At 48.9% G+C, this 25425-nt stretch overlaps 2 protein-coding genes and 1 non-coding gene across 8 annotated transcripts; 2 read left to right on the top strand and 1 right to left on the bottom strand.

The window, feature by feature from the left end:
• Positions 1 to 1750: 1750 nt before the first annotated feature.
• AP4B1 (adaptor related protein complex 4 subunit beta 1) lies at positions 1751 to 25366 on the bottom strand. Of its 6 annotated transcripts, none has more exons than XM_059674553.1 (11): positions 25195 to 25366; positions 11849 to 11986; positions 10036 to 10260; positions 8769 to 8899; positions 8250 to 8397; positions 7204 to 7700; positions 6311 to 6394; positions 5275 to 5378; positions 4093 to 4300; positions 2753 to 3034; positions 1751 to 2496 (listed from the first exon to the last, which is right to left on the bottom strand). In XM_059674553.1, exons 2-11 carry the CDS (start codon positions 11959 to 11961, stop codon positions 2069 to 2071), a joined length of 2220 nt encoding a protein of 739 aa, XP_059530536.1. In that variant the 5' UTR covers positions 11962 to 11986; positions 25195 to 25366; the 3' UTR covers positions 1751 to 2068. The 6 variants fall into 6 exon arrangements, with proteins under 6 accessions (XP_059530536.1, XP_059530535.1, XP_059530539.1 ...); XM_059674552.1 differs by lacking the exon at positions 25195 to 25366 and adding an exon at positions 12125 to 12245; XM_059674556.1 differs by lacking the exon at positions 25195 to 25366 and adding an exon at positions 11512 to 11609 and having other exon boundaries at positions 8769 to 9004; positions 11849 to 11968.
• DCLRE1B (DNA cross-link repair 1B) lies at positions 12689 to 18453 on the top strand. The gene is made up of 4 exons (XM_059674559.1): positions 12689 to 12877; positions 13509 to 13674; positions 14154 to 14336; positions 15464 to 18453. Exons 1-4 carry the CDS (start codon positions 12689 to 12691, stop codon positions 16534 to 16536), a joined length of 1611 nt encoding a protein of 536 aa, XP_059530542.1. The 3' UTR covers positions 16537 to 18453.
• Positions 13753 to 13856, top strand: LOC132221417 (U6 spliceosomal RNA). Its single transcript, XR_009449971.1, has one exon. It is a non-coding gene; the product is annotated as a U6 spliceosomal RNA (small nuclear RNA).
• Positions 25367 to 25425: the final 59 nt, after the last annotated feature.

Below are 25425 nucleotides of genomic sequence, written 5' to 3'. Positions count from 1 at the left end.
GCTGATATTTCTCTCTCTCCCCCCTCTCATTTCCTGAGATCAATAAAAATATATTTTTAAAAAATCAGTTTGTAACCTTTCTTCCTCAGAAGTTAATGGCATCGAGGGGAGTTGCTTCACTGGCCCAGGACAGTTCTAGAAGTTTGTACATGCTTTGAGCTCCTTGGCTGTGAGTTGAAGGGATGCGCCGAATCCCTGAGCCCGAAGGACACCACCATCCCCAAAAGCAGAGCACGGCCTCCAGCATCTACAGGACCTGGAGCCTGAGTTCCTTCAGCTGGTCTCCCTCTGTGCATGGCTGAAAAGGCAGGGCAAATTCAATGCCTGGACTGCTGAGAGGAACTCTGCCTTCGAGTGCGGGGCTCCTAGAAGGGAGTGACAGGTATCATCATGCAGGGGCCCCCAAATTTTGGCCACATCCCGAGTGTGGCAGCCTACAAGGTGGCCCACAGTGATGGTGCGTGAACAGGACTGAGTACAGGAACCAGGGGCTGTAGACGGCAAGGTCTTCCCAGGCAACTAGGACAATAATTCCCACAAGAACATTTGAGACGCCCTTCTTGGCTTGCTCTTTGTGCATCCTGCCCATAGCCTGGCACAACCGAATCACTCTGCATGTGGAGCTGCTGGGCTGTTAGTAGGCCCCGCTAAAGTGACCAGGGCAGCCATGGGATACCTGCCCCTTCCCTGGTCCTCCTGACCTTCTGCCTCCTCCACCAACCCCCTTCCTGATTATAGTGACAGGGGTGGGAGGGGCATGGGTTGGGTTCAGTTACCTCTACCTCTCTCCATCCTCCTCACACCTCACCTCCCACATTCCCCATCTCCCACCTCTCCCTGGTGCCCAGCACTCATTCCATCCCATTTTCTTAGGCGTGTGGGAGTTGAATAGGTCTGGGATGGTCAGGGAAGAGCGAAGTCGGAGGTGTAGGTTACTGGCACTTTTCCAGATCCCCAATTCCAGCCTGTGTGTCTCCAGAGGCCGCCACCCACACCCCATGTTCCCATGGCCCTGAGGCGCCAGGCTGGAGATAAGGCTCCTGACCCTCAGCCCTGACGCATGATGCTGCCACTGCCACAGCTGCCACCTAGACCTCTGATACTGCCCCCTTATCTCCCTGGAGACCCCTCTTGGCACTTGTGAGACACCCTAGAAAGAGACAGAGGGAGTGGGATGGGTCTGTGGAGACTGGAGGATGTGGGTGGGCATGGGAGGCCCTGAGTGCTGGCTCTTCACGGGAGAATGCACAGGCAGCTTCCAAAATACATTTATATCACTTAAAAAAAAAAAAAAAGTGAGGCAGAATGACAAGACAGCAGTAACAATAGTACTGCAATAGCAATAACAATAACAAATGTACTCATTGCTTTGACAGTGTGAAGGAGACCCTTCCTGAAGGCAGTGAGGGTCACGGGGAAGTTTTCTGTGACGCTCACAAAACTTTCACCTAGTCTATCTTTCAGGGTCTGAACACTGATAGACTAGGTGTCACTTAAATAAAGATCTGAGGTGAGAAAATGTTCTAGGCAAAAAATAAAAGCAGGTGTCAAAGCAGAGGAGAGAGAGCCTGGTGTATTCAGGGAACTGCAAGTGGCTCGCTTTGCCTACAGGGTGCTTGGGGAGTGGTGAGACATGACACAGAAGACTTTGAACTCTGGCCTAAGCAGCACGATTAGAAATATGAGAATAGTCAGAAATTTCCTGCAATAACCCAGAAGAGAAAATGATGCCCACCAATGATGACTCCAGTTTCCACACACATCAGGCCCCTTTAATTAGTAAAACACCCTTAAACTGGGTAGAAAAGAATCCACACCCTATCCTGACTCCCATTCCTATCCCCTCACCACCACTACCCTTTACAACAGCAACTGGAAAAATGGGGTCATTCAACAGCAAGTCTGAGAGGAATAATTTGATGGTCTTTGGACAAAAACATAAAAATCTTGATTCCTAGATTTCCCAATGCCCTTCGCATTTGATATCCTCTGGACTTACAAGCATCTGCAATAAGAAAAATCAAGGAACTCTGAGAGCTCTTCTCACTCAGGACAGGTGGCAGAACTCTTACGGTTTTATGTCTCCAATTGTTCCAATCACAGTTTCTAACACAGAAATGAAACTGCTCAGTGTCTCCGTCCTCGCCTCACTCTGTTTCACGGAGATCTGCATCTCTAAGTTCTCAGGCTCCAACAGCAGCTCTGTTAAGAACAGACAACCGGTGTCGTCCTGAGCACTGAGGTAGGCTTTCCATGGCTGAGCCCCAGCCCTGCTCACTGCGATGGTCTGGATGTGCACCACTTGCAGGGCCATCTGGAGGGTGTCTGGGTGGACTGCTCCCTGCCATGGGACCACCTGCTGATGAGCAACTTGGAGGCTAAGCCAAGTTTTCTCAAAATACTCAGCAGTAAGCTGGAGATTGGGGACTAGCATGAGGGCTCCAGAATCAGAGAGTTCTTGCACCCTCTCCTTGTCCTCTTCAGGAATCAGGGGTCCTAAAAGAATCACAGAACTTGTGTTAAGAGATGTTCTTAAATCTATAGAAACTACATTTTTTTTTTAACCCAGATTTCCAAAAGTATACAATGTGACTTTCATCTTTGGATAAATGCCTGACAGAGCCCATGATGAACTTCTTTCTTGCTCACAAGTTCAGGCAACAGTCTGAGATTTAGGGTATTCTACTTTCTACTAGTCACTGCTAAAGATAACAATGTTTTGTGACAAGATATAAAGCAAGGACTATTTTACCTGATGCGGCCAAGGATGCAGTGTTGGGAAGCTCTAGGCCACGACGCTCTGCCCCCTGGCATTTAGAGATGGTTGCCCAGCGGGCTTTGCCATATACTGGCACCAGCGTGTTGAAGTCCAAGGCCCAGCTATTCACAGGTCTTTCTGCCTGATCCTCCAAAAGTCCAAGAGAAGGGTCAGATTTAGGGCTACATAGGATCCGCTTAACTTCATCAATGCCAGCTAAGAGGAGGCGATAATAGAAGAGACCACGGTCCCGTACTGCCATATCCTTTTCTTCCTCTGAGGCAAAACAACAGATGAGTTCATTAAAAACAAAAACACTCTCATGCCATGTCCAGGTGAGGGTGGCCATTGAGTTTTTCAGGGCTGGTGTCACCTTGTCTATAGCCTCTGTCCACACTGCCTGGAATGGGTTGGTAGAGCTACAGGTATGGGGTCTCCCTCAGTTACCTTCTGCCCCCTCTACCTCTTTTACTCTTGTGGGAACCTCTATTGCTTATGAAGATTAAGGGTATCATTTCTTAAGGAAGCAGAAAGTTTAATTAGAAATCCACAGCCTGGAAAGAAATGTTTCCTAGCAACATAAGCAAAACGCAGCACACGTTAAATTCTAAGCGGTCCCTTCTCTAGCGCTGCTTTCCCATGACTTTCCAGACATCAGGCTGTTGAGGGGCTTCAGGTGGAACAGTCTGGAAGCTGAGCACAGCTTGGTGGGCAGGAGGAGAGCCCAGGGAGCAGGAGCAGAAATGAACGGTCTGGTGCTTTAGGTTTCCAGAGGAGGGCAGAGAACAGCTGGTCTCCAGGTCTGCGGTGGGTGCTGCCTGTGTGTGCATGTAGGTGAGAGTGTGTAAGATGGGTGGGTGCAGCACACAGGAGCTCATGCAAGAGCAGATTTCAAAGTCTTGGCAAAGAAACAAGCTCACATTAGAGATCTATCTTTATACTTTTAAGAAAAGGGGTGTGGGGGACAGCTGAGGTCCATCACCTTTTTTTTTTTTCCTCCTCCTCACTCCCATAGATTGTCAACTGTAAGTGAAACTTTTAGTGGAAAAGAGGGGAGCCCTGGGCTAGGAGTCCCCATGAACATGTACTATAATTCTTTGTATATAGAAAAAAATTACTGTAAAGTTTAACTTTACTCTTAAAACAAAACAACACAAAAAACACACTCTCCTCCTATCTCTGTGCCAACCAAAACAGGGGGAAAAAATAAAGGACAGAAACTCTAGAAAACATTAACATTTTCTTCTTGGTCCCAGACATGACTCACAAACCAGGAAAGCTGTGGGAATTTACTATGGATCATGGCAAGTCCTCATTCCATCGGGAGAACCTACCTATGCAGTAATGCAGCAAGCGGCCCAGCGTGTCCTGGCACTCAGCGGGCCGTGAGAGGAAAAGGCGCAGCAGCGCCGTGAGGAGCTCCATCTTAACAGCCGGAAATGTCTCCGACTTCACGTTCTCTACGAAGTCTTCCAACACGTAAGGAGCATTGGGAATTCTTTCCCCATGGACACCGAGTAGCCAAATGAGCGCCTGCTTCCCCTGGGGAACGAAGGAGTACGAACAGGTGCTCAACCTCTGGTTGTCTAAAACACTGCAGACAGCACACAGTTATAGGTTTTGTTTTCCCACTAGTGTCAGCAGAAAAGGTGTCATCTTTCGTTTTTATTTATTTATTGAGTTTAGAGAGGGAGGGAGGGAGGGAGGGAGGGAAGGAGGGAGGGAGAGAGGGAGAGAGAGAAAGAGTAACACCGATTTATATATTCACTGGTTGCTTCTTGTATGAGCCCTGAAACGCGATCAAACCCACAACCTTGGGGTATCAGGACAACAATTTAACAAACTGAGCTACTCAGCCAGGGTGGTGAAAAATCTTTTATTTATTTCAACTTGCACTGTATCAATCCTCCTCCTACACTTTCTACAACTAATAGGAATTAAATTCTACTGCACAAAAGGAGACTCAAGACTCTTATGGCCGATGGTGATGAAGCAACAAGGCTTCCTCAGCTTTGGGGCCTCTGCCCCAATTAGGGGTTTAATGTTTCAGTGAAATAGTTACTGACAATTTTCTCTAAATTACTTCGTGGTTCTAAGGTAATCATGGGGATTAACCTGTAGCACACACACATCAGAGTCATATGTGAGGCTTCTTAAAAAGATATGTGGCTGGGTCCTCACTCCTGGCACATTTAAGTCAGTAGAAGTGGGTGAAGCCCGAATATTTGTAAAAATTCCACATATGATTCTGACATTCATTCCAGCTGAAAACTCCATGGTCTAAATCTGACTCAAAACTGTTCAAGAGAACAGTGATATAAAGTATCTGTAATAAAAACCATAGGTAAAACGTAATGTTTTTGTCATTTACATCCCATCTGCACCTAAAACAGAATCTGAGGCGGCCATCAATTCTAAGAATATCAGACACTGGGCAGAAAGAATAGATTCCATTTCAGAGGTCAGGGTCCCACCCTTCACCCTCTGCCGAGAAGTAAAGGAGAATTACAGTCTACCTCGCTGTCCTGAATGTTCTCCTCACAGCCGGGCAGGGCCTGGCACACAGCTTCTGTACACTGAGGACACAGCCACACCAGGTCTCGGAAAGTCTGCACCACCACTACAACACAGCTCAGGGCACAAAAGCACAGGATTAGAGCCTCCATGCAGGAAGGGACCTTAAGAAAAGTCCTATGTTCAGACTAGATTCTAAGTGAATTTCTTTAATGGATGTTGAAGGGTTGGTCAATGATTATCGGAGAGATGTCTGATGTGGGCAATAATTTTTTTAAATATTTTATTTATTTGAGAGAGAGGAAGGGAGAGGGAGAGACAGAAAGAAACATCTATGAGAGAGAACCATCAATCGCCTGCCTCGTACATGCGCCTTACTGGGGATCAAGCCCAAAGCCCCAGGTATGTGCTCTGACTGGAAACAACCAGCGACCTCTTGGTGCATGGAATGATGCTCAACCAAACTGGGCGTGGGCAGTTTCTTAAGTGAATGTTGCTCTTAGGAGAGTGCTTTGGGGATAAATGAGCTAATGGATGTGAAAGCACTTGGTAAAATGCAAATGTGGGGCAGTGTTGTTGAGTGATACTCTGCAGACAGTATAAATGGAGCCCCCAGGGCTGGGACTATAGTGAGCCAAGCAAGGTGTATAATTTAGGAAGACATGCAGGGTTAGCCCACGCATGAACCTGAGAATGAGTGACTCTTAAAATTTTTGCATCCTAGGCACTTTGCTTGCCTCAGCCGAGTTCCAGCCCTAGAAGCCACCGCTTACATTATACTGCCATTGCAAAAAGAGAAGTAAAGGTGGGGACATAACAAGTGAGGTCCTCCTAAACACCCTTCATTGTCCACAGTGCAGCTTGCAAACACATGGCCACCTGAAGACTGCCGTGTTACATCCATAGGTACTACGTTTGTCTGACGGCAAACGTGATGATGCAAAATAAAAGGTTAAACATCTGTCATTCAACAATATTTTTTGAGCAACTACTCTGAGCCAGGCAAGTGACAAAAAGTCCTAGAAAGGTAGCCATTACCCGTGGTAATGTGCTCTTGTCGAAGCTCCAGCAGCTCTGTTAGAATCTGCACACACTGATCTGTGTAGGTCCTCGCAATACCACCTGCAAAGGAGGGAAAAGCAGAGGAAATTGTTAAGTCAAATACTAGCGTCTCATTCTAACGTAATTTCCCACCAGCCAAAGACAACCAGAGATACCTAGAAACACTGAAATACAAATCTAAGTTTGTTATAAAGGGAAAGTTGGTAAAAATGAATCTGTTGTTTGTTTTTCACAGACCAGTAGAAAACTGAAAGTTCACAGAAAAAGAATTGTCCACTGACCAAGGTTGAAAGCTTTGGAAACAAAGGTATTTATTTGGCAACCAGATAGGAGGCAGCAGCGCTTGCTGAAATATACGCGCACAGGAATGTTCCTGCTGGGAACACGTGGCAGCAGTGTCCTGACTGCAGGATTTTCACTCTCCTAGTTCCCTGTCTCTGCCCCCCAAAACAGCCACACTTCATTCTATGCAGGAGGGTTCCTTCCCCTCCTCCACTTGAAGCCCTCCAATACTTAGTTCCCCAATCGCTTCCATCTTGCGAGTTCCTTTTGGGAAGTTAACCTGTTGGTGCCCGAGTTTCTTCCGCTTTAAAATGAAGCTAATAACACTGCCTCACAAGACAGTGGTAAGTAAGATGAAGAACAGGATAGCAGACAACAAAAAGCAACATCAATTTTAAGTATTATAGTTTGAGTTACCTGTATACTCTATCCTGGAAGATAGAGCCAATAAAACCCTTCCTCCCTCATTTGTCATCAATGACCCGATTCTCTGGTGCATGGTACTCTGCCTCTGAGGTAAGATTCCTTCCCTTTTGCTCTCTATGGTTCCACCGCTTTCTAGCTGGGTAACATAGGCAGACACCTACCTATGGCAAAGATGGCAGCCTGTGCAAAGTCAGCAGACACGTCGGTGCAGTACCCTCGCAGCTCCTCGAGCACCTGCTGCACGTTCTCGTCGTTCACCAGCTCACACAGCACCTCCACCTTCTGCAGCTTGATATAGTGGGGCTCCGAGTAGGAGCAAAAGAACTTTTTGTAGTGGCTGCTAAAGTGGCCTGGCAAACTATGCAAGATCTGGCGCACGTGACAGAGGGCAGCAAAACAGAGCTCGCGGCTCTCCGAAGAGCAGGCAGCCAGTAAAGGTCCCTTCACCTGCATGAGCACATCCGTTTGCACGTGGGGGAACTTTTTTGCTAAGATCAGAAAGAGTTTGGCGGCTCCCATCACCACGCTTGGGCTACTGCTCTTGAGAAAGCTGTCCAACAGATTGAGAATGTCAAACAGCTCCTCCTCACTGCGGGGCTGGTAGCGCAGCAGGAAGTTCAATACTTCAGCCTGGCCCCATTGGTCCAGTTTGGACATTCTATCCAAAAAAGAAAACAAAAGTGCTATTTTAGCAACAAAATTAGGACTATTTGCATACTACTGCATGTCACCAGTCATCTGTTCATCATAACAAAGGGAGAATTCTTAAAGATAGGCTGTGCCGTAATCAAATTATTCTTTTTATGTACTACTTAAAGTTTACACAAAATAGTCTTTAAATTCTAATACAAGTTTACGGTACAAATGCACACTCATCTAAGGCCAAAGACATGATCATGATCACTTTACCCTCGATCCAGATCCTCTACCTTTTAAGACGGCATAAATGGCTTAGTCTGAGGGACATGACTAAAAGGAGGACAGAACCCACAGGCTGTTTCTGCCATCTCTCTATATCACTAAAAGGAACTAAGGCAAATGAAAGAAATTCTCTCAAATGAAATATGGGGAAGTTAATAGCTATGATAAGCTTTCTTTTTTAAAAAATTAACTTTCTTTACTATTCCTTAACTCAACACATCGATAAGATCCCACTAGGAGCAGATCTCGTCATAATTAAAAGAGCACTGAGGTGAGGCATCCACACCGATTTAAGAGATGGTGGGCGATGGGCTTATTGATGACAACACCTCCTTCCTGTTTCAGAATTTCCTCTAGAGACCTCAAGCAGTTCACCACCACAATTGGATCCTGGTCACGCAGCAAACTGTATAATTCATTTACCAGGGCACCATCTAGAAAAGAGAACAGAGACCTCAGATAAAGAAGAAAAGCTTCAGAGTCATGGGGATAAGGGAATAGAGCCCGAGTAATAGCTGTAAACAAAGCTGAACTTCCTGCTACAAAAATCACAAAGGCAATACCAAGTCAGGGCCCAAAACTGCCATCTGCTGCATACCTAAGACAAAGGATCACACCTGAGCCTCAAAGAAAGGATTCCTCTAATCTCAGAAAATATCAAGCCCTGCATCCTGCTTAAAGGGACATGAATAGAGTCAGGGCCACATTATTACTTTCTACAAAAGCTACATAATCTTTCCCAAAATCATATATATAATGCAGGCACAAATAAATATTGATCAGGATGGATCACACTGAAACTTACCCACTTCAGAGTCTCCATGAAGATTATGCATCTTGGCACAGCCAAGGACCGCCACCCTCCTGACGTATGAAGCCTTATCCCGCAGACCGTTGAGAACAGGCTGTTGGATATACTCCTGTACACCAGGCATCCTAAGCAACACATCCTGCAATCAGCCAGATCTTGAAATCCTAGTTTTGACACAATTCAGCCCCTAGCAACTTAACGGACGGTTTAGTGGATGTTTGAATGTCCATCTATCAGATCATGAATTGGAGAAAGCTGTTGTCAAACTAAAAAAAGCCTATTTGACTTTATATTTGGAATAATGCTACACACAATTGTTTAGAAACCTTTAACCCAACCCAAGAACTATTTCATCTAGAGTGAGAATGAAAAACTCCCTCTAATGAACCAATCGTATCCTATATAATAAAAGGCTAATATACAAATTGACCAAACGACAGAATGACCAGTCGCTATGACATGCACTGACCACCAGTGGACAGACACTCAATGCAGGAGCTGCCCCCTGGTGGTCAGTGCACTCCCACAGTGGGAGCACCGCTCAGCCAGAAGCAGGGTTCACAGCTGGCGAGTGCAGTGGCGGTGGCAGGAACCTCTCTCGCCTCTGCGGAAGTGCTAAGGATGTCCAACTGATGGCTTAGGCCCACTTCCCAAGGGTGCAGGCTGGGCTGAGGGACACCCCCTACTCTCCCCCCGTCTAGTGCACGATTTTCATGCACCGGGCCTCTAGTGTGATATAGTTTTCCAAGCTAAAGTGATGGCTGAACACTGTGACAACAGCGTTCTCACGATAAAAAAGCTCAAATAAATTGTCATCATTGAAAACCTACCCCTTGCCCTAGCTGGTCTGGCTCAGTGGATAGACTGTCAGCCTGCAGACTGGAGGGTCCTGGGTTCGATTCCAGTCAAGGGCACATGCCCACATTGCAGGCTTGATCCCCAAAAGGGGGCATGTAGGAGGCAGCCGATCAATGATTCTCTCATAATTGATGTTTCTGTCTCTCTCTTCCTCCCCCTTCCTCTCTGAAATCAATAAAAACAAACAAACAAAAAAAGCCCTACCCCTTCATGGACATGAACAACAGCATGGTGCTTGCAGAGGGCAGGGGAGCAGACAAGGGATATAGAAGAAGGCATAGCTAGAGGGGATAAATGGTGATGGAAAAAGTTAAATTAAATTTAAAAATGAAATAAAAAACCTACCCCTTGACACCCTAAATTCATCAGCCACTGAGAAACGAGCAAGCAAAAGGGTGCTCACCTGAGGCTGCACATGCTCCGCAGCGCCAGCCCTCGCACCATCGGGTTGGGGTCCGAACAGTCTTTGCACAGTGTGTTGATGGCCAGGAGAGCCAGATCTGGCTTCAGGGGAGCGTATGTGCACATGTAGAGATAAACCAACTTCTTCTGAACAATATCGACGGTGGCACTGGCCTTCACCATTTCCATGAAAACACCAGACATGTCCACGCCCTGAGTCATGTGCCTGAAACCAACACACATAGTAGGAAGAAGCAAAAACACGTTAATTCCCAACCTATAATGAAGGGTTTTTTTGGGTGTTTTTTTTTTATACGTGTCCTGGTTATCTAACTAGATTAGGATCTCTGCGAGGGAAGCAACCAGGTCCACCTTGTCTATTATGTCACCCAGGGGCCTGCAATAAACATTCTTCTATTTGTTCAACACTTACTGAATTCCGAATACATTCCAGTGAAATTCAGCCTTTACATCCCAGGGATATGATCTGGGGACATAATCTTGAAAAAGGAATGATCTCAGATGTCTAGGAACTCAAAGTCTACTAAGGAACCAGACAAGAGCACCACTAATTACAGTACAACAGATAAGTACGATAACAGAAGACAAGGGACAGTGGGAATCCAGAGCTGAATGCGCAGGACTCACCAGGCAGGTGTGGTGGATAGGTAACAATACGTGCCATATGGCAGGTAGGCCTGAGCAACAATGGTACATTCTTTTGAGAGTCTGCAGGTAGTTGAGTTAGCCTGGCATTCCTTGGGTGCAATGATAAAACATTTGGACGTGCCCGGACCGGTTTGGCTCAGTGGATAGAGCGTCAGCCTTCAGACTGAAGGGTCCCAGGTTCGATGCTGGTCAAGGGCACATGCCCGGGTTATGGGCTCGATCCCCAATAAGGGACATGCAGGGGGCAGCCAATCAATGATTCTCATTATTGATGTTTCTGTTTCTCTCTCCCTCTCCCTTCCTTTCTGAAATCAATAATATATATATATACACACACATATATATAAAAATATAAATTTTGATGTGATTCTGTAGATCGCCGTTTCTCAAACTATGGTCTCCTGCAGGAATCAGATGGGATGTTTGTTAAAAATGCAGATTTCTGGGTTCCATCCCATCCTACTGAGATTAGAATGACTGGATTGGATGAAAATTTTATATTAAAATTTAAAAAGCACCCCAAGGGGCTTTTGCGTATACCAAAGTTTGTGAGCCACGGTTTAGGCAAGACTTTTATATGCTCAAATTCGTACGCTGGAAAGATCTCTCTGCCTGCAACGAGGGGGCAAGGTGACGTGCTGGTACCTAGGCTACTGCAATTGCTTTGGCAATGAAACCGGGACAACAGCAGTGCCCTTTTTTCTTTTTTTAAAGGATGGTTATTCAGAACTATGAACCCGTCCGGCTTGAGACGTGAAGTGTCATCAAGACTGATTCCCACGCTTGGCCAGCGGGCCGCGATGTTCACCAGCAGGTTTGGGGCGGGGGAGGATGAGGAACTATTTTGCATGACTTTGAAGAAACATCCAGGCGGAAACGCCAAGCAAGCAGTTAGGCGCTGCGGGTCTGAAGATAAAAAAAGGTCCGAACTGGATGTGTGACAGGTAGGGAGTCAGCAGTTAAAGAGGGATGAACCGCCCAGCTGAGTAAACGAGGTCGAAACTGAGCCTCGCGGGGGAGACGCCACGGCCTTAGACTCCGGGCGGCGGGAAGCCCGGCCCAGCCCACGCGGGAAAGCGCCTTCGCTCTGGCGGAGGCGGCCGCCCCGACGGGCTGCGCGGGGGCGCGGGGGCGCGAGCCGGTACCTAATCACTCGCTGGATGACATTCCGGTAGCGCAGCCGGTCCGCCTGGACGTGAGGGTTACACAGAGCCTTCTTCAGCTCCTTCACCGCGTCCTCGGAGCCGAGGTACGGCATCTCCCCGCACGGCCCGACGGGGAACCTGCGCAAAGGAAGTGCCCGTGAGGGGACCAGAGGCCGGACCCGCCGCAGCCAGGCCGCCCCCCCGCCGCCCCCGGCGAGCCGCCCACCCCCGCAGGCCCGGGGGTTCCTTCCCCCGGAGTTTCCCGCCGGCTCGCACCGCTCGGAGTTCCAGCCCGGCAGGCCACAGGCCGCAGACCCAGCCTCTCAGTGCCAGCCTTTCTGGCGCCTCCTCGCGGCCGCCGTCGCCCAGGTCCTAGCTCACGCTCGGCGGAAGTCCCGCCTCCTCCTCCAGAGGCTACGCCCAGCAGCTGCCACTCACCCTCTCCCCCGGAGCGCCGAGCGCCGCCTGGCCCAGACCTTAAAGCGCCCTTCCCCCAACCTCTCCCGGAGAGTGCGGCCGCGCTCGGTCCGGCCGGGCGGCGGCGGGCGCTCGGCAGTCGGCTACCTCGGCCTGTCCCGCCGGCAGCGCGCGCTTTGAGTGGGCTCCGCGCCGGCCCGGCCGGCTCCCGCGCGCGGGTGGGCATGGCGCTCCGCCGAGCGCGGTCGCTGCCTTCTCTTTCCTGCCCACTCCGGTGACTTACTCCTCCCCGGGGCTGGCTTTTCCCTCGGGGTCCCCGGCCCCGCGCTCGCCCCGGCGGGACTGTTCTCGGGGCGGCTGTCGGAGGCTCACGCCGCGGGGCTGTTCCCATGCGGATCCCACGGCGACGGCCACCCCGCCACCATGAACGGGGTCCTGATCCCGCACACGCCCATCGCGGTGGACTTCTGGAGCCTGCGCCGGGCTGGCTCCGCGCGGCTCTTCTTCCTGTCGCACATGCACTCGGACCACACCGTGGGGCTGTCCAGCACGTGGGCGCGGCCCCTCTACTGCTCCCCAATCACCGCCTTCCTCCTGCACCGTCACCTACAGGTACGGCGAGCTGGAGTCGGCGTCCGGGACTCCCATCCAGCTCAGCCTTGGGGGCCTAGAGGGGCCAGAAGACTGGTTGTTACTAATGGGGAAGTTGTGCGAACCCAGCAATGCATCTTTAGCCGGAGCGAGAGTGTGGATGCCAACGGGCGGGCTTGGGATGTTTCAGCTATAAGCTGGAGAGACCTTTTAGCCCAACCAAGGAAACTCCTGTTCCTGCCTCGTCACATAGCTAGGCTAGTGTTTCCCCAACTGGCCTCATCATAAGAACCCGCCCGATGTGCTGGGTAGATAGATTCTCCCCCACCTCCCCTCCCCCATCTGGTTCGGTAGATAGAGCTGGCGCAGGTCCTGGATATTTGGTGGGAAATTTTTTTTAAAACAGGTGCCCCCAAGGGATTATGATGATCTGGAAAGTTTGAGCATCGCTGACTAGACTGTTTTCTGGAATCTTCATTTAAAATTGTACAGAGGGTGGGGTGGTGAGTGGGAGAAGGCAGGAATCTGCATTACAGCTTCTGCTCAGCATTTGGCCAGCTTTCCCTCAGTCGGGAAAGGAGTAGCTCCTGGCCCAGGGAGGTATCAGGGAGGGGAAGGCTGTGTTCACTGGCCTGACCTACTGTTTCCTCAGGTGTCTAAGCGGTGGATCCGAGCCCTGGAGGTTGGGGAGAGCCATGTCCTGCCTCTAGATGAAATTGGGAGAGAGACCATGACTGTCACCCTGATGGACGCCAATCACTGCCCTGGCTCGGTCATGTTCCTCTTTGAAGGATACTTTGGAACCATCCTCTACACAGGTGGGCCTCCCAGGAACCCCTCCCACTTCCTCAGCCTCCACACGACTTCCTTGACCAGCCTTAACTCGTAATAGTAGAATGCTCGTTTCAGCAGCACATACGCTAAAATGGGGACAATACAAAGATCAACGTGGCCCCTGCAGAAGGATAACACGCAAATTCCTGAAGTTCCATCTTTTTCTTGAAACCTATGGAACCCTATTAACCAGTGCCACCCAATAAATTTGTTATAAAAAGAAGTCTGAAGGCCTCCTAGCGTAACCCCATAGGAGCACTGACCCTTTCTGAAGACTTCTCACTCCTTCAGGGACCAAACCGTGCACAGGAACGGGATAGAAACATTTCCACAAGGAAGCTGTACTAAGCGGAGTAGTTCGGGCCGGACTCCAGGTTTCCCGAGAGCCAGAAAGCTAATGCCCATTTGTTGTGGGAGGTGGGAGGCTTGTCTCCTATACTTTTGTCTCTGTCGCCGCCCCCAGGCGATTTTCGGTTTACCCCGGCCATGCTGAAGGAGCCCGCCCTGAGCGTGGGGAAGCAGATCCACACCTTGTACCTAGACAACACCAATTGCAACCCCGCGCTGGATCTCCCTTCCCAGCACGAAGCGGCCCAGCAGATTGTGGCGCTCATTCGAAAGCACCCACAGCACGATGTGAAGATCGGTGAGTGCTTTCCGTTCCTTTTCTCTCGCCCGTAGGGAGCGCGCCGAGGGTCTTTGTGGGCGTCTCACATCTCTCAAGTCTTTGTGCAGACCCCCCCTTCTCCAGGACACCTACACCTCTCCATCTTTTTCAAGTTTTCAAAAATACACTTTTATTGATTTCAGAGAGGAAGGAAGAGGGAGAGAGAGAAACCTCAGTGATGAGAATCATCGATTGGCTGCCGCCTGCATGTCCCCTAGCGGGGATTGAGCCCCCAATCCAGGCATGTGCCCTGACTGGGAATCGGACCGAACCGTACCCTCCTGGAGGGCTGCGCTGTCCATCTTAATTTAAAATGGCCATCTGCTCGCCGTCCCTGCCTCCACATTCCCAACTCCTGATTGCATCTGAGTTATCTGCATCTCTGAGTTTGTTGCTTTGTTTTATATCCCACATGAGTGAAATCATATGCTTCTTGTCCTTTAACATCAGACTTATTTCGCTTAGCATATTACTCTCAAGATGATCCATCCATGTTGTCGCAAATGGTAGTATTTCCTATTATGGCTGAGTAGTATTCCGTTGTATGTATGTACCACATCTCTAATTACTCATTGAGGGTCTGATGTTACTGGTATTTCTTACCAGTTCCTTCTTTGTACTTTAGTAGCAGCAAACTGACCCCGCTTAACACGTTCTGCCATTTCCTCCCCCTGCCAGCTTAACCTGGACCCATCCTTGAAGACAGCGCAGTTGTCGTTTTTCGGGAAACCTTCCCTAACTTCATCAACTGGAAGATACTTTTCTGTGCCCCAATATTACTGTGTGCGTGCCTCTAACAGTGCCTTAACCACATGGTTTCTGGGTTCCTGTGTAGATCATGCTGCGAGAGGACTGAGACTTTTTGTTCCCATAGTGCCTAACACTGGTAGATGCTTTTCTGTGTGGAACTGAATGAGTGAATTCTGTGCTTTTTCCTACCCCATTTTCCATACATGTCAGCTCAAATGCCATCCCATCCCTGATGCACTCCGATTGTCCCGTTATATTGTGTGTTTTTGTTGAACATTTGGTTGATTTATTAGATTCCCCAATAGCTTCATTCTCTTTCTTCCTTTACTTTCCCCAATACTGTTACCGTTATTCAGGACTCTACAGCCTGGGGAAAGAGTCCCTGCTGGAGCAGCTGGCCCTGGAGTTTCAGACCTGGGTGGTGTTGAGTCCTCGGCGCCTGGAGTTGGTGCAGCTGTTGGGCCTGGCAGATGTGTTCACAGTGGAGGAGAAGGCTGGCCGCATCCACGCCGTGAACCACACGGAGATCTGCCATTCTGCCATGCTGCGCTGGAACCAGACCCGCCCTACCATTGCTATCCTTCCCACAAGCCGGAAAATCCACAGCTCCCACCCCAATATCCACATCGTCCCGTACTCCGACCACTCCTCCTACTTGGAGCTGCGTGCCTTTGTGGCAGCGCTGAAGCCTTGCCAGGTGCTGCCCATCGTCAGTCGCCAGCCCTGTAGGGACTACTTTCAGGACAGTCTGGGCCCCAGGCTCCCCGTGCCCTTGGTTCCAGACTCTGTCCAGCAATACATGAGTGCCTCCTCCAGCAAACCAAGCGTCCTCTGCCTGTTAGAAAGGAAGCTCAGGAGGCCGAGGACCCAGGGTGTCGTGTTTGAATCTCCTGAGGAAAAGGCTGATCGATTTCAAGCTGACGGGGACTCCAAGAAAGCCAAGAACGAGGACCTTTCTGGGAACCTTGAGAAGCAGCCTTCCCTCCATCCTTTGCGGACCAAGAAGCAGTTGTTCCCAGACCGCTGCAGCAAGCAGGCAGTCCCTTTTTCCGAGTCCCAGAAGATGGTGACCGTGCTGACTGCCCCCTTGGGTCTTTCAGTTCATTTAAGGTCTCCAGAGGAGGAATTTCTCCCTCCGGAAACTGGGGAGGAAATTGGTGGAGGGCCCCACTTGGTCCCCAGGGGAGACAATGATGGCACAGCAGTCTCCAGGAACCTGTGTGCGTGGGGGGGCCAGGATTCACCCCAGTCTCCCAGCAGCAAGGCTGTCCCGCTTCTGGCTCCTGAGTTCAGCGGCCTGGCCCTGAAATACCTCCTGACTCCACTGAACTTCTTCCAAGCAAGGTTCTCTTCCAGGGGCTTCGACCAGCAAATGGAAAAATACCATAAATCCTTGCTGAAGTGCAGACGGGAGCACAGCCTTGTTTGAGCCAGTGCCACAGTTTTAAAGACAACGGCTGATGGCTGGTGGGGAGTTTGTTTAGGGCCTTTTCTGTCTTCCCAGGATTCTTTTGGGCTCACATTGGAGCAACACTCCTCAAAGTGTGATCATTGGAAGCCTAATGCTTATGGAATCCTCAGTATGTAGTTGACTGTTTGAAAAATCATCTTCATTAAAACTCCTTTACATTGTGAGCCCCTGTAAGGTGGCCTGCAGTAATAATCTGTTTACATTTTTTTATATTTTTTTTATTGATTTCAGAGAAGAAGATAGAAACATCAATGATGAGAGAGAATCATTGATCAGCTGCCTCTTGCACGCCCCCTACTGGGGATTGAGCCCACAACCCGGGCATTTGATGTTGACCGGAATTGAACCCAGGACCCTTTGGTCCACAGGCCGGCACGCTATCCACTGAGCCAAACCAGCTAGGGCCTGCTTAAATTTGTTAATACAGTGTTTCTCCAACATTTTGGAATGTGCAATCCTCTTAAGTGGCTGCAGAAATAGTTAGAGTCTGAAGCCAAGGGGCCCAGGGTATTCCCGTTATTTTGTGTGTCATGTGCCATTCTCCATGTCCCCTCCTCCCTTTTCCTAGACAGAAGTCCCGAGGTGGTTCTGTTTTCTCACTTAGGAACTGTAGCGCTGGAGGATAAAGTGGGGATCCAGGCAGCACGTTCCAATCCTGGAGGTCACTGACTTGCCATGACCCCATCCCAGCTACTTCCTGTCTCTGTCTTGGGGAGGGAACAGGAAGTGAAGAGCCTTGGAACATGCAGAAAAATTCCATCTTTGCCTCCACGAGAGTTTGTAGTTGTCACTGGAGACCTACCTGGAATGGTGCCAGCTGGAGCATTGGGGACCCTCCCCAGGACGGTACCTGGAACCGGGATGAGGGTATGATGGGCCTCCCAGCTGCCTGGAGGCCCTGATTGTGACTGAAATAAAATTACAAAAGATCACATGTGCTGTCAGATATTCCTGATTGTTCACATAGCTGGGATGTTTACTGCCTTCCCCCCTTCAGGCCCCCGCCCTTGGGTTGAGTAGGGAGCCAGAGCACACAGCCTGTTTGTTTTAGTATCCAGGGCAGAGACCAAGGAGCCAGCTGGTGGAAGGGGTGGGGGTGTGCCGTTCTGCCCTGTTCTGCTCACAGCCTGACGGATGCCAAGCCAATAAGCAGGAGAGAGCCACAGGGCACCGGCATGTAGAGCCATTGCTTCAGAATGGACCCGCCAGCCCTCACAGTAATGCAGCCTCTGTTTCTTGTCCAGGAAAAACAGTTTCATACTTTGGGAGGAAGATATGAAGAGTTTAGATATCAAAACAGGGCCTCGCTCTTGGGCAAGCTGTCCACAGCTGTGTTTTGTCAGTGGCCTTCACTCTAAGCCTCCTGTGGGCCCACGGGGAGCCGCAGCTGGGGAGCCTGTGGGGCAGCAGGAAACGGGCATTGTCCTGGGCTTGAATCCATGCTTGAACAGCAGAGCCTCTGTGAACCAGGGGCTGGGCTACCTACCTCTCCTGGTTGTCGTGGAGGTTAGAGAACAGGAAATTCCTATCTCAGTGCCTACTACTAGTACCTGATGGGTATTTCAAATATTGGTTCTCTTAGCTCCTGGTTCTTTATGAAGTTTATAGCTCCAGCCGGTTTGGCTCAGTGCACAGAGCGACAGCCTGTGGACCGAAGGATCCTGGGTTTGGTTCGGATCAAGGGCACATACCTCGGTTGCAGGCTCCTCCCCGGCCCGAGCCCTGGTCAGGGCACATAGAGGAGGCAACTAATCAATGTGTTTCTCTCACATTGATATTTCTCTCTGTCTTTCCGTCTCTCTCCCACTCTCTCTAAAAGTCAATGGAAAAATATCCTCAGGTGAGGAGTAAAAAGGAAAACTGTTTACATATAAACTAAGAAACCTTGGGAATCATGGAAATATAAAGAAAAACTTTAAGTATAATTGCTCCATGTAGAGCAATTGTTTTAACTTTTTTCTGTGCACGTGAATGTATTAAATATATGATTTTTCAAAATTTGGGTAATGCTGTATATAGTTTCATATCCTGTGGGTTACTTAATAGGTTAAGCATTTTTTGTATCATTAAATATTCAAAATGCCATTTTTAATAGCATATTTTAATTGTATAATGCTCTATCATATGGGTATATCTTAAGTCATTTCCATATTATTCATTTTGTGTGCCCTTTTTCACAATTATGCACATCACAATGAGCATCCTTGTGCATATATCATGGTACTTTTGTTAGATTATTGGAAATGGGATGCAGTTTTAAGTTCTTAATGCAAATTGTGCCCAATTGCCCTCTAGAAAGATTTTCTTACCCTCCTTTTTGCAGAAGAGGATAGCATTAAAATGCCTGGAAGGCTTTTTAAGTTCAATGATGTTACTAGAACAGTACATGTAAACACTTAGAGAGTCATCTCACGTGTTAAGATTCACTAAGCTGTGTGGGTAAGGCTGAGCCTGGCTCCCTCCAGGAGCCTCCAGCTGGCTCACTTCCGTGCTGCCCACAGGTGTTTGGGAGAGATAAGGTACCCAAGCCGGCCTTATCGCCTCGTAACAGAGGGAGCCTGCCCACTCTTGGCGGATGCCGTGTCACCCATATTCCTTGAAGAGGGATCTGTATGCATTCGAGTGGGGGAGCAGAAGCAAAGGGCTTGGAGTTTAGTTGTTGGTACAAGTTTGTGGTTTAGTAATGGGAAAATTCCTTACTATTCTAAAGTAAATTTGTCTGGTCTCTAGTAGAGATTGGCAATTGCCTTATTTGTTTTTATTTCTCAATACGCATATAAAAATGCTGCATGGCATAGATCTGAGTAGGCAATTATTTTTAGAATCTAAGGTTGACCCCCATAGAGCTATGAAGATCTTCCATTAGGCTTGAAGGTACCGGGAGAAAGGAAGTTCCCTGGAGGTCAGTTAGTTTTTTGTCTCAGGATCTGTGAGAAAACTTGTACTTTTCCACAAGGAGACCGGCAGTGACTTACATCCCTTTAGAGGAGAAAATTGGCCTCGCTGGCTTTGAAGGACCATCTCTCACTCCTGACTCAGACTCCCCTTCGTGGCAGGAAATAGGAGGTAAGTGGGTCTGCTTGTTCAAGAAAAGGGGTTTGGACCTGGGTTCTCTGTCTCAAGTCCACTCCCAGGGACAGAGTTCACTCTACATTCTCGAAGTGGTCCTTCAGCAGGAGAAATGCTGGGGGTGCATATTTTGATGCTACCGCTAGTGAGTAGCTGTCAGGCTGTCGCCTGCCTCGCACTCTTAACCCTCCCGAACCAGCACAAGCTATTTTGTCTTAGGTTCATGGCACTTCCCTGGGACATCCCACCGACATTGGTACAGAATGATTCTGCTTGCCCTTATGATCATAAAATAGCGAACGAGACAGAGACTGCCCTACCCACATGGAACTCACATTCTAAAGGAGAGAGACAGTAAGTAAATACCAGGTAGTGAAAGTGCTAAGAAAAAAACAACTGGCTAACAGAGTTGGGGAGAAGTCAGATACAGGTCATGGAAGGTGTCTATGGGTTGACACACATAAGCTGAGACCTGAGTGCTGGAGAGGAGCCAGTCAGATGAAAGACCACGTGATGGGCGTTAACTTGGTGCCCGAGGCACATCAAGGAGAGCATATGGCCAAAGGGAAGAAGAGGAGATGAGCTCAGGGAGGGAGACAGACCTTGGATCAGAAGTGACTTAGAGGTTAAAGTAAGAAGTTTGGGTTTTTATCTCAGTGTAATTAATGGGAGGCTACTGGAGTGCTTCCCTGGAAGGGAGTGATACGATCTGATAAATACTTTTAATGTTTTTCTTATTGTTTAAAGTGTTACATATGTCCCCTGATGATACATACTTTTCAAAGCAACAGATGGAGCCCTTGCCGGTTTGGCTCAATGGGTAGAGCACCAGCCTGTGGACCAAAGGGTCCCAGGTTTGATTCCCGTCAAGGACACGTACCTTGGTTGTAGGCTCCTCCCTGGCCCTGACCCTGGTTAACAAAAAAACAAACAAACAAACAAATAAAATCAAAGATGGAGAAAGGGGCAGGGATGAAAGCAGGAATACCAGTTAGGAAGCTCTTGCCAGCAGTGAGAGGTATTGGTGAGCGGGACTGGGGTTTTCGGAAGATGGGCTTTGGATGGTGTTCAGATCTATTAGACTCTATTAGCGTTACCTCTTTAGCACAAGCACGTATAGGGACTAAGATAAACCTTTCTCCCACCAAAGCTTACCCAAAGGAGAAATGTATATGTAACCATATATACACCCACAGATAGCATGTAGATGCACATATTTGGAGGGAAGGAAGAAAGGAAGAAAATAATGCGTAAGTTTATTTACAACGTTAAGTGAATATCTGGAATACTTTATGAATTAAGACTATTTCCTATAATAGACATGTTTTGTAACTGTGTACTTAGGAAAAAAGATATGGTTTACTTGCTTTGGAGTCAACACAAGCCTTGGGGTTAGAGGTTACATTTCCTGAGAGAATAAGAGTCTTCAGTAAAAAAACTGCACTCATCAGAGAATACTTGCCTTTTAAATTATTGAAATTATTATGATGTTTTAACCATAAATGTTTATGAGAAAAACATTGGTCCTGATCTGTGAGTATCTGCGTCTGTGAGAAGAGATCTATGAGATGTAATGGAGAACGGGGCACAGTTGGAATCAGTGTGAATTGAAGCCTTTTTAATTCACCAAGTTGTAATAGTCTGTCTCCTTACAGGGAGTACAGAACGAACAAGGTAATTTTTAGTTGATGAGAGTGCATCCTCCCGCTGCAAGGCTCCGAGTCAGGATAGACATAATTTACACCTGCCGCCCCTTTTAATCAAGGCAGTGGAAGTCCGTACCTGTTATTACTCCATCTTTCACTGCTCATAGACTTTCTGGTTTCACAGACAGGATCAGCAGATAGGAACAGCAGTGGATTCAGAGTTATCTTGGAAGTAACATTAGGGAAATGCTCTGATGGATGGAATGAGGGAGGTAAGAAAAAGCATTATCACCTCCATTTCAGGGATGAGGAAATCGAGCAAGTCCACTCACACCCTAGTAACTAGAAGAGTCGGGCTTCCTACTGACGGGCACCGAAGCCCACGCTCTTCTGTACTGGACATCCGGGAGCACTGAGCTTGGTCAGGCAGAGCCTACGTCACACGAGAGAATTTTGCCTCTAGTTATTACATACATATATCTATCTATCTATCTATCTATCTATCTATCTATCTATCTACCTATCCACACACATATTTTATTGATTTTCGAGAGGAAGGGAAAGAGAAAGAGAGACAAAAACATCAATGATGACAGAGAATCATTGATCAGCTGCCTCTCGCATGCCCCACACTGGGGATCAAGCCTGAAACCCAGGCATATGCCCTGACTGGGAATTGAACCTCAACCTCCTGATTCATAGGTCAATGCTCGACCACTGAGCCATGCTGGCCTGTCCGTCTCTAGTTTTGATAAGACACCTCCTACCCCACCTTGGTGGAGAGAACCACTTGCTAACCACTTGATGACAGCTTACCAATTTTATAGAAATGCTTCCAAAAGTAATAAGAAAAATAAGTTAAATTCACAGCCAAAGATGAAGATTGTTATTTTGAGATTTCTTAAACTCTATTCTATAGTTAACCAAATTTCGCTGCTTTGAACACTGTGAATAAACACTCAGTTATTTACTCAGTAAAATAGTTATTAGTGCCAACCACATTCCAGGAATTTTGTTAGGCAAGGGATACTGCGTTGGGGCCTTTTTCATTTCTGAGTTTGTAGGAAGTGCAAAATGATCTAGCACAAATAATACCTAATTATGAAATTTCGAGTTCCTGCCCTGATTCATTGCCCTTCCCAGAGCATTTATTTTGGCTTTGGCTTTGGCTTAGAATTAATGAGAGGGAAAGATACGGAATGCAGGTGCCAAAGGCTTAACAGTTGGTCAAAGATGATCAAAGAAAAGGGAGAAGATACAGAATGGCAGAGGCATGATGAGAAATGACGATGATCCAAGGAAAGGGAGAGAAAAGCACTATCCCTTAGTTTTGTTGAATAAAGAGTTGGTATATGAAGAGCGTGAGGGAGGGTTAGATGGTTATGTGTAGACCAGGGAGGAAATAGACATGATTGGGGAGGCGGGGGAGGAATAAACATGGGTTGTATGAGTATTCAAGGTATTTGCTCTTTCCCCAGAATAGTCTCTGGGTTGACCCTTGAAAATCAGTTCAATTAGGGATAAAGTCTCTTGCCCATTCTCTCTAATTCCTATGAACCTCCCGTGTTTTTTTTATTGGGGTGAAATTCACATAATGCACAATTGACCATTTTTAAAGTGTACAGTTCAGTGACATTGGGTGTCTTCACAATGTTGGCAACCACCTCTCCCTAGTTTCACCTTCCCTTTGTTTTAATTACTGGTATTTGACTCTTATTCTTTCACCCAAACTCTTATTCCACCAAAGCCATCATTTCTGCTGGGAACCAGTCCCCAGAATGCCCTATTCTGATGCAAAAAGCAGACAGACTAGCAAGACTTAGACTTGAGAGCAGGCAGGTCACACTACTTAGCCCAGCAACCAACCCAGCCTTAGGGAGTTGAAGCTGGGGGGAGCGTGGAGGTGGTGAGGAGACAAAGCCTTCTCCCAACATGGGGGAGGGACCTTTTCCACAAAACCCACTCGCTCACCTATTATTCTGGGCGGGTCCCTAATGCCCGTGCGTACTTCTCAGCTTTGGATGTACCACACTCTAGAGCAGCACACCGATAACCCTTTCTTCCCAAGAGAGTACTTGTCTCACCTAAGACCTCATGGCCCCTGTACATGATGGTATAATGGCATATTTATTCTTCTGTTCACAAGTTGCTTTAAAATGTACTTAAGATAGTTACTAAAGCCCTAGCCGGTTTTTCTCAGTGGTTAGAGCATTGGCCTGAGGACTGAAGGGTCCTGGGTTCGAATCAGGTCGAGGACACATACCTCCTATCTCGGTTGCTGGCTATTCCCCAGCCGAGGTTCTGGTCGGGACTCCTGCAGGAGGCAACCAATCAATGTGTTTCTCTCACATCCATGTTTCTCTCTGTCTTTCCCTCTCTCTTCCACACTCTCTAAAATTCAATGGAAAAATATCCTCAGGTGAGGATTAAAAAAAAAGCTACTAAAAGCAAATAACATCTCACCGATGGCCCAGCAGACGTAGTGCCATCTTCTTTAAGTCCCTGCTCAGTCAACAGCAATACTTCTAGAAGCTTCTACAGTGACCTCCAGACACAGTTAACTCTTATATTCCTCAGTATTTTTAATCCCACTTTGAAGACCAATATCATAGACTTGTGATAATTATTCCTAGTTGGCCACCTTGTGAGATCCTTGGGGGCAAGGAATATGCTTTACTCATCCTTCCATTGTAACTCGGTGCCTGGTACTTGTACAGACAATGAAATCCTAGGGGGAGCGAGAAGGTTCTCCTCTAACCTCCATCACACATGCTGGATTTGCCCTCCCTGGAACCGGTTAGGAGGCCACAGCAACTTTGTTTTTTTGTCAATCCTCACCCGAGGATATTTTTCCATTGATTTTCAGAGAGTGGAAGGGAGGGGGAAAGACAGAGCCCCATGGAGGACTTGATGTTCTCTCAGTTGCTGTGAAAATAAGCAAACAGCCATCCTGTTTTGCTAACCCTGGTTCTCTAGGGAAATAACTTCCCTGTTCCCAATAAAACAGAACTGCTCCCAGTGGTGTTAAAACAGGGAGGGGGGGAACCCACAACAACTCGAAGGTAATAGCATTAACCACTTTCGCACATCGTCACAAAAATGATCTTTTTTGGTGTGGGCAGATGGGTATCCCAGGAGGCCAGGGATGCATGAGTGAGACCGAGGAAGAGAGGCTGCCGGCAGAATCTCGGCAGAATCTCGGCAGAATCTCGTCTGGGCCACTCCTGCCCACTTGTGGGGGAGTCTGCGTAGGTGCCCAGGGTGCTGGGCAGCCCCTTTCCAGGGCTCAGACCATGCAGCCTCTAGCACTGTGGGCTGGAAAAAAACAGAGCTCGCTTATACCACTGTCTCCCTAAAAACGCCCCCACCCTAGAAACCAGAGCACTTTCCGCAGCGGGAGGTACAGGTGCGGTCAGTCCCGCGGAAGCTCAGGCCCCGGGAGATGGCGTCGGTCCTGGCACCGGGGCAGCCAGTTCTCACGCAGCCCGTTCCCTCCGCGCGGTGGGTGCCCCACGCCTTCCGTCTCCCCGATACCCGGCCTTGCGCTCCGGGTGGAGGCAAGAAAATGAGGGCACAGCTTCTGCTCGCCGCCGGTCTGAGGGGTTGGTCCGAGCACAGCTGTGCCTCCTCACCTCCCAGTGCACGCACAGGTCCCCGGCGGCCACGGGGAGCCCCCTGCGGGCGCTCAGTGCACCGAACCCGGCGCCGATTGAACGCCCGTAGGCGGCCACGAAACCGGGAATCCCCAACGGAGGGACCTCCTCCCCAGCAGGGGGGCTGCCCGGGGCGCCCCGCCTCCCCGCGCGCGGCCCACTCTCGGGGGGTGTCACACCGGCCCGCGGTGATGTCACACTTGCAGGGCTGAGGTTTTCCAGCCGGACCCCCTCCCGCCACCGGGCACCTTCAGATCCTCGCGGGGTCGGTGCGGAGGGGCGGGGAGCCCGGCCCCCGCCCGCGATCCACGCTGGCTCCCCACGGAGGCCCCCGCGGGGACCCACGGCGAGCCCCCGCGCCGGCGCCCTAAGGCGGTCCGGGTCCGCCGGCTCCCGGCACTTCCGCCTCCCGGCACTTCCGCCTCAGTAGGTGTCATGGCGCCGGCGGGTGCGGAGTTCCCGCGGGGCGGGGCCGGCCG

This window comes from Myotis daubentonii, chromosome 18 (genome assembly GCF_963259705.1).
Source record: "Myotis daubentonii chromosome 18, mMyoDau2.1, whole genome shotgun sequence".
Classification (NCBI taxonomy): Eukaryota; Metazoa; Chordata; class Mammalia; order Chiroptera; family Vespertilionidae; genus Myotis; species Myotis daubentonii.
The sequence above is the reverse complement of the archived record's forward strand: the minus strand, read 5'-3'. Positions and strand labels throughout refer to the sequence as shown.